A 15,839-nucleotide genomic window follows, 5' to 3' on the forward strand; every position below is an offset into this window, starting at 1 on the left:
CCCATTGCTTGACACAAGATGCTGGGAAGTAAGAATTAATAGGACTGAATGAACTGACGAGGGAAAATTTAATTGTGATTATTTGTGTGAAATATTGTATGAGTTTCTGATGTTTTATTTTCTATGGGTATAAGTAGAACACTTTCCTTATCTTTCTTCTTAATTTATCTCTGTCAGTGTAGTAGACTGTGCATCAGTAAACTGAAATGAAACATTTTCTTTATTTATATATTTTTAGAGAGGGTGTGCAGGCAGAGGCAAAGGGAGAGGGGAAGAGAGAATCTTAAGCAGGCTCATGCCCAGCACAGAGCTGTTGCAGGGCTGGGTCTCACAACCCTGAGACCATGCCCTGAGCTGAAATAAGAGTCCGAGGCTTAACCAACTAAGCCACCCAGGCACCTCTGAAATGAAACTTTTAAAATGGTGTATGATTCTCTCTATTGTCCTCAGTATTCGGAAACAAATACTTTTAGTGAGTCTCCTTAACTTTCATACTTCTATTGGCATAGATTCAGTAAGAATCTGTCCTTTTTACCAAGATATAATCAGATAGATAGATTGTTCAACCAAAGCCATACCCAGAAGTTTATATTTGAGAATGACGCTCTTAATCAGATATAGGAAGTTCATGCTAGGGAAGAAAGTGTTGACTTTATACCTAGAGCTAACACCTACAAAGCCCTCCCCCAAAATAGGGGTAAGAAAGGTCACTTCCTGGAAAGGCAGGGACCTTAAATTTTGCAGACTTCAAAAAGGGAGGAATTTACCCCGATTTAGTGATATTGTAGGTGAAATCCAGTGGAAAGACTTTCTTGGGCTTAGGGCCCTAGCCTTGGAGTAGAGGAACAAATAATCGAGGCTTTTAAAGGTTTGAGATACCTTATGAAAGTTTCTGAATAGAAGGTAATTTTTTTTTAAAGATTTTATTTATTTATTCAACAGAGATAGAGACAGCCAGTGAGAAAGGGAACACAAGCAGGGGGAGTGGGAGAGGAAGAAGCAGGCTCATAGCAGAAGAGCCTGATGTGGGGCTTGATCCCAGAACGCCGGGATCACGCCCTGAGCCGAAGGCAGATGCTCAACCGCTGTGCCACCCAGGCGCCCCAGAAGGTAATTTTTTTGGTCCATGTATTTGCTCAGTAAACTAAGGCTCTAGATTTGTGGAGAAAACTTGAGGCCCATATGGTTAAATTCTTGTATGTATATAAATAATCAGGCCAAACCTAGTAAGACCAACTTTTTTGTGATCAAGAATAATCTTTGAATTTTATTTATTTATTTATTCATTCATTCATTTAATTTTTAAGTTTTACTTAAATTCGAGTAGAGTTAACAGGCAGTATAATATTAGTTTAAGATGTGCACCACTTATATACACACCCAGTGCTCATCATGGTAACTGCTCTCCTTAATCCCCATCACCTATTTCATCCATCCCCCTACCCACGTCCCCTCTGGTAACCTCAGTTTGTTCTCTATAGTTCAGAGTCGGCTTCTTGGTTTGCCTCTCTCTCTCTTTTTCCCCTGTGCCTGTTTGTCTTGTTTCTTAAATTCCACGTGAGTGAAATTGTATGGTGTTTCTCTTTCTCTGACTTATTTCGCTTAGCATAATACTCTCTAGCTCCATCCAGGTTATTTCACTCTTTTTTATGGCTGAGTAATATTCATAATTATCTGAAAGCTTGGAAATAAGGAAACAAGGGTAGCACATCCTCCCTCATGCTGGATAAAAGTCTGCCCAAGGATAATCTAGGAGAGTGATTCTCAAAATGAGGTCCCTGGACCAGCCACATCACCTGGAAACTTGCTAGAAATTACAGTTCTTGGGTCCCACCCCAGATTAACTGACTCAGAAATTCTGGGGATGGGACCTAGAAGTCTGTATTTCAACTAGCCCCCCACATGATTCTGTTGTACACGAAAAGTTTGAGAAACCTTAACTGAGGGGCAAAGTACTTAGTTCAATTCACCGTTCCTACTGATTAAAGATACCAGACTTAATGAATTCCCATGTTATCTGATAGATTTCTATCTGGTAGGGATGCACATCATTTCTGTCCAGCAGAAAAGGTAGTCTCAAAGGTTATGGTCTATAGGGTTATTGGATGTTAACCAGATTTGCATCTAACTCAGCAATCTTATGCTATCATTGCCTAAAATACCTAGTTCTTGGGATTAGTTTTAATGTCTTACTGGTTCCCTTATGAGGAATTGAGTTGAATAAACTCTTTAGACAGGTGTTCATTTCATATTTACACGATAATACTGTTTTTTAGCTTTTCAAAAATTATTATCAATGTATTTCACACTGTGGTGATAATGAGCCCTACTGCTAGGCAGTGAGTTCTTTTGATGGCAAGACTGTGTTTTGTTTTTACTCAGTAGTTTATTCTCACATCAAGCAGAGTGTTTGTTACCCAGGTTCTGAATAAATATTTGTGCAATCAATAAACACTCTCTAAAAGGTATTTGATTTTTTAAAAAAGATTTTATTTGTTTGAGAAAGAGAGAGTGCCACATGGGTGTTAGCAAGCAGGGGGAGGGGCAGAGGAAGAGGAAGAGAGAATCTCAAGCAGACTCTGTGCTCAGCATGGAGTCCTATGCAGGGCTGGATTTCAGGACCCTGAGATCATGACCTGAACTGAAACCAACAGTCAGACACTTAACCAACTGAGCCACCCAGGCACCCCAAAGGTATTTGATTTTTAAGAGAGGAATTTTATAACTGGTCCTTAAGGTTCATTCCTGTTCTACTTAACTTGTATTAGTATCTACTTCTTAAGGGACTTTTCTGGGTATTGTTACCAGGGTCCCTGAGACAAAAAGGTGACAGAATTGGAAAGGGGAATTTTCTTTAACATATTCTCTGAGATGTGTTGATCTAAGAATCAGAGGAGGAGTTAGGTGGTTATTTTAGATTCCATTCCAGCATAAGTCATTTTGGTTGCTCTTCAGTTGTGGAGAGCACAGGTAAGCACTGATGCGCCCAAATGATCATTGGATTTTGTTGCCTTATAATATGAACAGGAACAAACACTTCATGGGTATGTACCATTAATAAGAAAAGGAACCAAATGGAAGGGTGAATGGTTTTAAGTAAGTCCATCAGAACTGCTTGAAAATCGATGTAAAGTATATGCCTGACAATGGGTGAAACACTAGTGCTGTTTTCACAAAGTATTTAGATGGCCTTCGGAATGAACATCCAGTATTATTTTCTCCTTCCTCTCTGGTTTTACTTCTGGCAGTCTTTGCCTCCTGCATTCCAAGTAGTCTGGGGGCAATGGTGGATTAACCAGTCACCCCATTGTCCCCAACTCCAATGTAGCAGTATATTTATATCCTATGCTAGATTTCTGACTCTTAGAAACTTAAATCTTGAGCATAATGATAAACAAGGGGTTTTAAGCTAGACATTACCATAACAGCATCCAAAATAACTGACCATGATTTCCTGATTGAGATCCCTGGCCTAGTTTCCTTCCTTGGTATTGCCTGCTTCTTCAGCTTTCCTCTCCATTCGGTGTCTTCCCATAATTCCCTTTTGCTTCAATTAGATGAAATTTATACCGTTTACAACCCAAGTATCATAACTGATGTAACATCTATTTTCCAGATGAAGTGACTCAACACAAGTCTCACACTTATTGGGCAAGCAAAATTCCAGCAGATGGCTCTTTCTAGATTTTGGTGTAACACAAGTTTATAGTGCTCCTTTTGTGGAATTAAGGAACATCTGATTTTTATTGAGGGACTAATTTTTCCTACTGAAAAACTTATTTACAAGAGAAAATATCCTAACTATACTTCTAAAAATGATAATCAAGTCTTTGTTGATTGACTTACATTCGATTAATTTTAATTATATTACTTAATCTAATGGAGTGTCCTGGCAGGACAGAAGGGCTAAACTAAAAATCCTAAAGTAATCCATTATTAATCATATAAAATTTTTTTAAAAACTACCACGCAAAACAACAGAAAAAAAAGTACTTTATTTATTTATAACATCATTTTGTAAACAATCACACTGTGCATTTTTAAATTCAACAATAACAAATTTTTTTCCTTTAGATTTATAGCAAACCTGTGTGAAGTCGATGAGTTAATACAAGAGTGAAGATGAACAAGGTAGAATAATTTTTGAAAATATTAAATTACAGCACTTGATACAAAGACAGATAACTATCTGTACCATAAAAATTTACATGCCACAAAACATTAATTTATAATTTTAAATATGCATTAAAACACATTTATAAAAAAGCATCAACATTAATTTTATTATAAACTAGTGAATTACTCAGAGGAATATTAAAACTTACTAAAACCAGTAAATTTTGCAACTGAGGTAAAAATTTTAAGTAAACAAAACTATCATTTATAAGAGCCAAAAAGTAAATGGAAGGGCAGACAACACTTCTTGACGACTATGTCTACTCCTTGATATTCTGAAGCAGCTTCAGTAAATGTGACTCAATGACCTGTTGAACTAGAACAGACAGGTTATCAAGACTACAGCATGTTGATCACAAAATTTTACACAGAACTATCAAATTCAACTTAACGTCAATTTTTCCTTAAAATAAAGTTATTCCTCCTATTCTGAGGATATACGCCCAGTAAGATACACTCACTGTCTGAGGATGGTAAGATCGCGATGCAATACTTAGTGCACTTAAAACTTAGTCTGTCACTGACTTAGTGATTGTCTAAGTTACTGGATTCTATTATTGTACAAGGTGTGTTCTAAAGAACAGAGAAAGGGCAACTATAAAGCATTTTATAAGTAATTCGCTACAAAAATGTTAAACAAGTCTTGTATGTAAATAGGTGTGCACTCTAGCAACAAATTATTTGGGTTGGTGAAAAGTAATAGTAACAGACTCATTTCCAGACTTTGTAAGAATTTGTTGATTTTGCCCACAATTAAAAGTTAATGTCAGGAGTTAGGAAAACATGCCATATTTTATGACTAGAAGTGATGAAAATGGTTTAGTCCACTAGTTTGTACTGTTTATAGAGTTTTACCAACTAAAATAAAACCCAACAGTTCTAAAATACTTACCACTTCTATAGCCCAAGGCTACAGCTAAATCCATAGAATTATACCCAGAGTCAGTTTCAATGGTTGGGTCAGCTCCATTTTCTATATCAAAATAGAAAAATCTGCATAAATAAAATGAAAATGTAGATATGTTTGTCTATTAGTGGCTCATGTGCAAATAGCAGGACAGATTTTCAGCAAATTGGATATTTTTAGGATGGCCTAACAAAGTACAGAGCACATGAAATGCACAGAATTCATTTTGGTGGGTCAGAGGGAGGACACTTCAAGCAAACAGGCATCCTCGATAACAGATGAAACTCATAAACAACTACAGACAAAACTTATGCGCAAAGACACTGTAGACAGAGAACACAATGATGGATTCAGACATGATCTTCAAAAGGAAAACAACAGGGACAAATGCCCCAAGCACAGGTGTGCTGCATGATGGAGCTGCTTCTCACATGGGCAACTCTGTGGTAACAGGTGCTGCAGCAGGATTAATGTATTTAGTAACAGTTAATGATTCTCCCTAGTAATACCAGGGAAGGCCAGCTTGTAAGAAATTAAAACAAAGTCCTCACATGGTATTTTCTAAATATTTTCACTTTTATTGGCTTACCTAAGAGCATTTTTACACATTTAACATGATTTCCATGTACAGCATAAAGCAAAGGTGTCCCTCCATTCTGCAAAAGGAAAAGGTGATTTAGTTTTTCAAGGTGAGTAAGATTTGAATAATTTAATATTGCTGTGAGATGTTTTACTAAGAACTGGGCATGTAAAGGTAGTTTAAGGCAATTTTCATATTTTGTGAAGAATATTTAAATCAGAAGTAATAACTGAGTTTGTACCATTAACTTTTTCTTCCATGTGTTTAACTATTTTTTCAAATGTTTAGCAAAATTTATTATGTCTCTCCAAACTAAATAATTCCTAGAATTTATTACAGTATTTTAAAAATCAGGATCATAGACTCACCCAATCATATTCATTTACATCAACTCCACAATCAAGCAGCATTTTGACAATATCTGTGTAGCCTTTACTACAGGCCAATGAGAGTGCACTTTCTCGACCTTTTCCTAAAAGCTGGGGATCGGCACCCTGGAGTGGCAAGTGGAGATAAAAGAATTTTCAATTCATGTAAACAAGAATATTGTTATTTCTGTCAATAAGAATTACAGTTTAGTACTTAAGTAATGTTGCGGAGTTAATAACACAAACTTCTACTCATGGATGCCCTTATTATCAGGGTTGTCTAGAGGCCTTCCTTTCTCGCTCTGTCTCAGTGCTAACTATCCTTTCGCTCTGGAGTTAAGTTACATCTCCCCCATGAAGCTTCTCCTACAGGGCTGATAGAACTTTTGTTCCCAATGCACTCCGAGGGAGCTGGGCATGAAATTCTCTCTCGTTGTTTCACGTATGATTAGTGTTATCTGCCCAACTAAATCCAAGTTCCACAAGAATATGAAAAGCATGCAAAAATTTTTTGGATCCTCTACCATTACATCTAGTTGGCTGGAGATACAAAATCTTTACTCAAGACTTAAGTAACTATATGCATACATTTTCTGAGGCATTTTCCTTACATTTTGAAGTAGAAACTCTACCACAGCTATTTGCCCGTGTGCTGCAGCCCACATCAGAGGAGTAAATCCTTCTTCATCTGTGTGATTGATAACATTTTCTATTTAAAAGAAAAACAATTTTTGTCATCTAATTTAACAACCATCTATATTAATACCATTATGAAAATACTGGCGTTCTAAAAGGTGGATTATACTACTCAATGAGGTTCACTTCATGCAGACTTATTTGAAGTCCTATTATGTGCTGTACTGTGCAGTCTGAATGTATTAAAATGTGCTTCCATGCACACAGCTCAGTTCATTATCTTGACGTATAAACTATGAGACATGACATAATGTTAGGTACAAGGCAGTCTGCAGAATATCAGACTCAGAATCAGGGAACTACAGTCTGAATCTTGGCTCTGTCACTTTATAGCAGTGTGATTCTGGGCATAGCACTTAATTTCTCCAATACGCAGAATGATACTTTGCTTATCTCAAAGCATAGTTGGCAGAAACACAAAAATGAGATCATATGACAGCCCTTAGAATTACAGAAATATTTATTATAAAAACTCCAAAATCTTATTAAAGCCATCTTCTACTCTACAGCTAGCATTGCTACCTTGGAATTTTTTCATTCTGGCTGGTTTGCTAACAATATAATTTGCATGAAGACTGAATAATCTGAAACATAGTACCATGCAATTTTATCTTGAACTCTTTTGTTTCCTAGAGTCGGTCTACTAGTTATAAAATCCACAGTTTTTCCCTAAATTTATTTAGTAGACTGAAAATGAAATTTTCAAATACTTATAAACAAACAAAAATATAATAATGAAGTATGTCTTATAAAAGAATAACAGGATTTTTTATCATGTATCCTACATTCAATCAATAATATTGGGACAACCGGCTAACTTTGTGAAAAATCTTCACCTCATTACATCAAAACATTCTGTATGTGTCAAAGATTGAAATGTAAAAAAAGAAACCACAGAAATTCTAGAGTAAGGGATGAATTTATTTATAATCTTTAAGTAGAAAATTCGAAGTAGGATATAAAACTCAGAAGTTACAAGGATAAAAATAAATTAAGCACTACAAAATGTTAAACTTTTGTTGAAAACATGAGAATCAAAGGAAAATGACAAACTGGTAAAAAAAAAAAGCAACATAAATAATAAAAAGTAAATTTCTTTAATTTAGATGAGGTCATATAAATCAATATATATCAGGCAGGTCACATACAAAAGAGCTTAAATAGACCATAATTGTAAGAATCTAAACACAACCAGTATGAGATACCATTTTTCACCCATGAGATTAGCAAAGATTAAAATCTGATAATATCTTGTGTCACTGAGGGTATAGGGAAATACAAACTCTAACTCTCTGGTGTGAGGACAGGACAAATATCTGGCAATATATATAAAAGTGAAAAATCCATATACCTTTTGACCCAGCAAATAAAATTGTAGGAACTTAACCTATGGGTATTCTTAAAAAGAATGCCAACAAGGATGTTATTTAATAGTGAGAAACTGGAATCAACCATCACCAAGGGGATTAGTTAAAAAATAAAAACACAGTATATATGTATGCAGCAATACAGTACAAAATTATGGACCTATTAAAAAGAATGAAATAGGGGGCACCTGGGTGGCTCAGTTGGTTAAGTGTCTGCCTTCAGCTCAGGTCATAATCCCAGGGTCCTGGGATCAAGTGTTGCCTTGGGCTCCCTGCTCAGCGGGAGTCTGCTTCTCCCTCTCCCTCTGACCCTCCCACTCTGCTTGTGCTCTCTCTCTCTTAAAATATATAAAGAAAATCTTTTTAAAAAAATAAAAAATAAATAAAGAATGAAATAAATCTTTATGTGCTCATATGGAAAGATCTCCAAAATATTAAGTGAAAAAAAGAGTCATGCAGTGTGTATTTTCCCTCTTGTGTACATAACAAAAAGCAAATACATATTTTCACACATAACCCCAAAAATAAACAGGAATGTTTTCTAAAAGAGTTTCCTGAACACATAAGAAATTTAAAATGTTTGCTTTTGGGGAAAAGGTTAGGCTGGTAAGGGAGGCTGTTAACTTTTATACTTTGTAGTACTTCATTTTTTTTTTTTTTTACTACCTATAGGATTATCTGCCTGGTGAGAGTATGCAACTATTTTTTTTTTGTCTTTATACCTTCCTGTATTAAAATAAAACAACAAAAATCTAATAAATCCAATTAAATATGTTTTAAGTACAGTTAAAAAAACAGACTCTTACCTTGTTCAATTCGAGTAGCTAGGTAGAGCATCTCTCCCTGAGCAGCCAACTGGTGAACAGATAAAGCTGAAACGATACCACAAAAAGCTTCATGTTTTCCTACCTACAGGGTACACTTTCATCATGTCACTCATATTTGTGCAGCAGTTCTCCTTTCTAAAACAAAAATTTATCATTTTATTTTTTTAAAAGATTTAACTTAAAATATAACCTAACATTACAAGTAGCCATTCTATATCTGAGAATTGATATATATTTAAGGCAATCCTGACATCTGCAAAATTGTTATCAATGAATATGCAAACTTTTATGATCAACTATTGACAGTGCAAATTGCTAATGATCTCATCAATCAAAGAAATGGTTTAGGTATTTAATTTTTAAAATGCTAACTCAATATCCAAACTTATAAGGATGCTGGGCCTAAAACACACAAAGACACACCTTCTCTCTTTTTATTGATTAAATCTTCTGAAATCCCAAATATCATTATTTCAAAACTCCATGAGTTTTTATTAACTTTTGGAGTGAGGTAGTAAATGGAAAAATGACTTCGAGAGTAAAGTCTTGAATGCAGACCTAGTTGTGGTTAATTAGCTGTGTAACCTTGAATAAACGATTAACTGTTTTTGTCTACAACATGAGGGACATGAACTGCATGATCTCTAGTGTTTCTTTTTAGCTCAAAAATAATATGGTTGGACTATTTTAAGAGAATATCTTCATTTATTCATCCATCCATCCATTCTTCATTTATTTATTTTTTTAAGGCAACATCTTTATTTTAAGACAAAACTAAACAGACAACGTTCTGTGAGGGTTCATCTTAAAAATTAGTATCACTTGGGGGCGCCTGGGTGGCACAGCGGTTAAGCGTCTGCCTTCGGCTCAGGGCGTGATCCCAGCGTTGTGGGATCGAGCCCCACGTCAGGCTCCTCTGCTATGAGCCTGCTTCTTCCTCTCCCACTCCCCCTGCTTGTGTTCCCTCTCTCGCTGGCTGTCTCTATTTCTGTCGAATAAATAAATAAAATCTTTAAAAAAAAATTAGTATCACTTGATCCTTGACTTCAGCAATATGACTGAATGGCTTAATAGAAAGGAAAGCAATTATGAAGCACATGCAAATTTAATAAGTAGAACAAAAATGGCTAACAGATGAAGTAAGAGTCATGGACTCCTCCTGGCTTACCTGTTAAGCATGTGATTCAAAATCAGGAGGAAAATGGTGTTTCCAAAGTAAGAACATTTATTTCACCACGCTTTAGAATATAGATGCATTTACATTATATACTCGGATATAGTTCCTAACATCAAACTGCTAACTGGTTTTCTCTCTTAACATATCTATACTACATAGAATGTTTTCTGATTTATAAAGAAAACTTCATTTTATTTCTTCTAGAATGATTCTACATTTTTTAAAAATTGTGGATTCAACGTTTTAAAAGGGTTAATTTCATATTCATATTATTATAGTCAAATTCAAAATTATAGTACAAATCACTCAGTATAGACTATAAATCACTTGCTGATCACTGATATAATTTATAAGTAAAATGTAAAGCCTTGCAGTCCAAGAACAGAAAAACAATCACAATGTCTTAGTGTGCACAAAGTTCAGAATGACAAATTGTTTGTTATAATAAGACTATAAAGATTTTAAGAATGAAAATCTGCAGGGGCGCCTGGGTGGCTCAGTCTGTTAAGTGTCCAAATCTTGATTTCGGCTCAGGTCATGATTTCAGGGTCATGCTCTCAGGGTCCTGAGACAGAGCCCTGCAACAGCCCCGAGCTAGGCATGGAGCCTGTTTAAGATTCTCTCTCTCCCTCCCCGCTGCCTCTCCTCTCCCCACCTCTCTCTCTTAAAAAAAAAATTATGAAAACTTGTATAAATTCTGTATGTGTATAAACAAATATAAACCTGTATTTGTATAAACCTATATAAAGTCTGTATTAAAATCTGTATTTGTTCTTGGGGCGCCTGGGTGGCTCAGTTGGTTAAATGTCTGCCTTCACCTCAGGTCATGATCCCGGGGTCCTGGGATCCAGTCCCGCATTGCGCTCCCTGTTCAGTGTAGAGTCTGCTTCTCCCTCTCCTGCTCCCCCTACTTGTGCTCTCTAATAAATAAATAAAATCTTTTAAAAAATATCTGTATTTGTCCTTAACAAATATAAAACATGAAATATTTGATTATGCAGTAATGTTGTGAAAATTTTAAATTACTAAAACTACCAAGACATCACTTAAGCTTTCCAAAATAGAATATGCATTTAAAGAAAATAATGTTTCAAAGCCAAACTCTTGAAAGCATTATATTAGTAATAAGAATATTTTAATACACCAGTGAGATATACTTACAATTTGCTAACAGAGGTGTGGTTGAGACCTCATTTCCTCTGTGTTTGTTGGTCAAAGTAGTTGACTGTTTTATGGGTGAGAAGTGCTTTGTTGTAGAGGGAGTATAGACATGTCTTACTTGAATTCCCGGAGAAGGAGATGTATGGATATTGCATTCAGCTGAGTAAAATAAATTTAAACACATTAAAATAATATTTTAATGACAGAATTTAAAAGTTCTATATTAATGTTTACATTAAAAAAGAAATACATGACATACATCTTCAACCGTTTCTCAAGTGATATTATTCTTTGCTATAAAATTTCTGTATTATCACAGTAAAGTTTCCAGAAAAAATCTGTATTGATCTTGAGTGCTTTTATTTTGAGATTAGTTTTTTTTAATCAACAGATTGTTATAAAAGTAAGTCTACAATATAATGACACACTTCACTGCATTAAAGCATGGGAAGCTGATGCCAATCAAGTATTCACGAAATAGGGACTATTAAGGTAATTCATTTCTTAAAAGGCACAAATAATTTTTTTCTCCTATCATTTTAAAGGGTACAATAAGAAACTTCAATTTGTACATAAACAAAGGTCACGTAAGAAAATTTTTAAAAAGTCAACATATACTTATAGACATCAAATAACATGAAATTATTTAATTTTGGTTTTGATGAGATTCTCTAGAAAATCATATTAAAATATGACTTCCAAACTCAAAATCTCATGATCAGAAAGGAAGAAAAACAACAAAAATGAAAAATGAAATAAACAAAAACAAATGCAGATATTTATACCATAACTTTCAACCTTTAAATAGAACAGATGCCACTTCCAGGTCAGAGTTAACCTGATCTTGAATATTTTTACTATCCTCTTCATTTAAGGACTTCACAAATCGAGAACACACGTTCATATCAAATCGGTTAGGTAATATGAATTTCATTCCCATGGCAACACCCTGAGCTGATCCTTCTTCTGCATTCGAGTCCAGCTGATGTTCTATTTTAATGTCTGGCATGCCAGTTAGACTGTAACTGTTGGGACACTCTTCCACTATCAGCTGGGCTCCAATATCCAGATTTGCTGATGTAGCCATGATTTCAACTGTAGTTTCAATAATTAAAACACTCCTTCATGATTTCCTCTTCATTTTATAGGAGTGGTATCCACTGTGTTCTTGGAATTCAGATATTGAAAAATCTGAAAGAAAAAAATTAAAAATATCGTATCAACTTAGCTAAAGTACACAAAATAAGCAGAGTCCTCTTGTAAGCACCGACACATAATAGTAAGCATACAATGTTCAGAGGCAGCAGCTGGGTACGAATCCAAGTTTCACCACTTATCAGCTGTGTGAACCTGTACATTACGCAACCTCCCTAAGCCTCAATCTCACCTGTAAAATGGAGGTGTCATCATTAACCTCAGAGGAACTTGGTAAAGATGAAATGAAATACAGTAACATTCTCACCTTCATCACTAGGTTCCAAAAAATTTTACTCTTTTCTCCCCTTTCCTATTCCTGAACATTGCCAAATGAACAGAAGATCAAGATAACAATGAAAAAAACTTTCATGCTCTTTCACCAAGTTCGACTAGACCAAGCAGATGGCAGATATGAACCAGGAAGGGGGCCCTCACCAGAACACAACCATGCTGGCACCTTGATCTTAGACTTCCCGGCCTCCAGAACTACCCCAAATTCCTGCTACAGCAGAAACCCACAGAGTACTTGGAGGCACTTCATCAAGATGGAAAGAAGCCAGTTCCTACTGGGACAAAACACTGTAACAAATTCCTAATAGCATCTTTTTCTCAAAAATTTGACATTTGTTGTTTTCATAGTTCAAGTGAGTGATCCTTTCATTGATTGCTAGATTCTTTAAACCACCTTCTAATGTTAAAGTGCCAAGACTTCATTTCATAAATTAAAATGGCTAAAACATTAAAAAAAAAAACCTTCCGTGTGAAAACTTTAAACTCTTACCTGTAGTTCACCTTTTAACATGCTATGTTTATAAATGCTCTCGGTTTGAATTTAAGATAGAACTCATATTGTACCCATGTCTATCAGCATCTACAACACCTGTGATTCTTGGATAGGTAAAGGCTTTACAAAGTTTTGGTTATGATGAACTGAAGATATACTTATTTATCAGTTTTTGTTCAGTTCAAATGTTATTAACAATATAGGTTTTTATGGAAACTGTTACTATAGAAACTATAGATTATATTGGCTTCCTTTGCTTTATCATCTCTAGGGCAATAGGATCAAACAATAATTTTTAGATCTCAATTTTTGTAATAAGTATAAAGAAATAAGTATAAATAAGAACTGATTTTTTCAAGTATAGATAATCAAGACATGAATTCAATAAATGCAAACTCTCAAAGCATAGATTATAAGCATACCTGTTATGGGATCATTTACTATTATTTTATAATGAGTTTTTAGTAATCACTGGCACTTACCTATGAACCTTAATATAATTTCAAGAGAATTTCATTATTGTACCTAAAATTGTTTCTAAAAAATGAAGAACTCCAAGTTTATAAATGCCCAATGCATATAATCCCTAAGAAAGGAGGATGAAAATTAAAACATCTAGTAAATCTTTTAATGTTAGGATTTACTGCCTCTTAGAAATTTTGAGAGGGTGCAGGATGTTTTAAAACTGGAATTTAAAAGGAAAAATGTGTTAGAATCACAGTGGAGCAGAGGTTGGCAAACCACACATGTACAGATAACTACTATTTTCAGTTTTAAAACATTTTCCAAGATTGATCCTTATAACAATCCTTTGAGTAGTGAGGGTAGTTAACTGTCATTTCCTATGTAGAGAAAAGAAAAAGAGAGCTTATACATTATGAAGGACCTACCCAGCTCTTTGGATAGATCACCTTGACCACTAACATAAGAAGCGGCACTAAACTAATCCAAACTTCCAAGGGACAAGAGGTGAAGAAATAACAAGTAGTAGTAGTAGTAGTAGTAACAATAATAATAATGTAACAGGTAATAATAATAATAATAAAGTAACAGGTAACAAGGTCAATACACTTTAGAAAAAGGAAAGAGGGAAACCAGAACAGAAAATGAGCTGTGATTCAAATGGAGATGGAAGCGGAATGCAGAGGGCTTTAAAAATGTATTGCAAGATAGGAACTGTGTTTCCTGAGGGAAGAACCATCTCCCACAGACTCCTGCCCAGAGCTGGCCTAAATGCAATCCCCTGAGCTATTAGCACACTGCATTTATTTCTATTTTTAGTATTTATCACTCTCTTGAAAGTTTCCACTTAAACTCCAAAGAAATTGAAAACTTCTCTAGGATGGAGCCCACTCTTACTAACCTTTGCACACAAAGCAGAGCCTGATTCTATCAGGTGGTCCAGAAATGTTTTCTGATCTGAACTTCAACATCGTTTTACATTCTTTTCTATCCTGAAATGACCCTACAAGATGCCCAACAAAGGCTTGCTAATTAGATTTGGCTTTACATTCTCAACATCACTACTAACTAGCTCTGCAACCCTGGACAGAAAAACCACATACGTTTCCTGAGACTCATTTTATTAATCTATACAATGTAGATGGTTGAAATAGACATCTCTAATACTCTCTCTAGCTCTAAACATCTTCCATGTCATAAATCAGGGTTTATAGATGGAATGGAACTACTGGTCTTTGAGGGGAGAACCAGGCAGAGGAAGGAGTGAAAAAAAGAACGCTGTCTTGCCACTATTCTAGAGGAGACGAGCCAAATTGACTGGTTAAGCTAAGATTTTGAAGACTAGGAGAAGGAGAGGGGGAAACATGATCGAGAGTAGGAGGCGGTGAGAAAAAGAGGTATAGCCAAGGATAGCTAGGATTACCTCCATCGGTCAGAGCCCAAGGATGAAGGGAGAGACACACTGGGCAACTGTGCTAGTCCGCGGTGGATCCTAGTAACAGGAGACCCCTGGTTCTTCCTAATCTTGAAATTGTCCTACAAGGACAGGAAGGGCTATGAAAATGAATGATGCCTCACGGGCGACAGGTGTCCCAGCGTCCCAGGACAGAAGCCCGCTGGAGGGGACAGGAGTAGTAAGGGAAGTCCGCTCGGTCGCCACCCGCCAGCTCCGCCTGAAAAGTCCCAACACAGCGCAAGTACCGCTGCGGAAATTAGTTCACCCACAGCCGGAGGGTCAGGAGGACAGGGGCCGGATGCCGACCGACTGGGTAGGAGCGCAGGCCTCGCGACTACCTTCGACAGCCGACAGCGAGTCGGGCCTTTCCATCTGCGGCCACAGATTCACTGCAGGCCCCCAAACCCCGGCTTGTTTTGACCGCGACGTCACTTCCGATTTCTTCTTTCGGTTTCTGGCCACAAGATGTTCCGCGTCACTGCAGCCGAAAGGCCTTCCAGGTTTTTTTTCACCGCCGCTGGTCGGTCTTTATTGCCGGAGTATTACAGATACTGGGTCACTTCAGAAGACCCTTCTGGGTCACTAGGGCAACACCCGTCTGGCCCTCGGATCAAGTTTCCTCCTCTCCCATCGCCCCGCCCTCCTGACCCGCCCCTGCGACTCTCGGGCTGCGTAAGTCGC

General features: G+C 36.3%; 1 protein-coding gene across 4 annotated transcripts; it reads right to left on the reverse strand.

Annotated features, from left to right (window-relative positions):
• Window positions 1–3,976: 3,976 nt before the first annotated feature.
• On the reverse strand, window positions 3,977–15,794 carry ANKRA2 (ankyrin repeat family A member 2). 4 transcript variants are annotated; one of them, XM_011237568.3, is made up of 10 exons: window positions 15,497–15,794; window positions 15,126–15,238; window positions 12,058–12,450; window positions 11,260–11,418; window positions 8,901–8,966; window positions 6,643–6,740; window positions 6,032–6,157; window positions 5,673–5,739; window positions 5,069–5,149; window positions 3,977–4,492 (listed from the first exon to the last, which is right to left on the reverse strand). In XM_011237568.3, exons 3-10 carry the CDS (start codon window positions 12,344–12,346, stop codon window positions 4,437–4,439), a joined length of 942 nt encoding a protein of 313 aa, XP_011235870.1. In that variant the 5' UTR covers window positions 12,347–12,450; window positions 15,126–15,238; window positions 15,497–15,794; the 3' UTR covers window positions 3,977–4,436. The 4 variants fall into 4 exon arrangements, with proteins under 4 accessions (XP_011235870.1, XP_002929568.1, XP_034512248.1 ...); XM_002929522.4 differs by lacking the exon at window positions 15,126–15,238; XM_034656357.1 differs by lacking the exon at window positions 15,126–15,238 and having other exon boundaries at window positions 15,281–15,794.
• Window positions 15,795–15,839: the final 45 nt, after the last annotated feature.

Source organism: Ailuropoda melanoleuca, chromosome 3 (assembly GCF_002007445.2).
Source record: "Ailuropoda melanoleuca isolate Jingjing chromosome 3, ASM200744v2, whole genome shotgun sequence".
NCBI lineage: Eukaryota > Metazoa > Chordata > Mammalia > Carnivora > Ursidae > Ailuropoda > Ailuropoda melanoleuca.

Excerpts from the sequence above, each read along its gene's own strand:
- ANKRA2 (XM_002929522.4), bottom strand. The coding sequence starts at position 12,346 with ATGGCTACATCAGCAAATCTGGATATTGGAGCCCAGCTGATAGTGGAA. Across the intron at positions 11,419-12,057 it reads GGCATCTGTTCTATTTAAAG|CTGAATGCAATATCCATACA; the intron begins GTTGAAAGTTAT and ends TATTTTACTCAG. Across the intron at positions 4,493-5,068 it reads AGCCTTGGGCTATAGAAGTG|TTCAACAGGTCATTGAGTCA; the intron begins GTAAGTATTTTA and ends TGTCTGTTCTAG.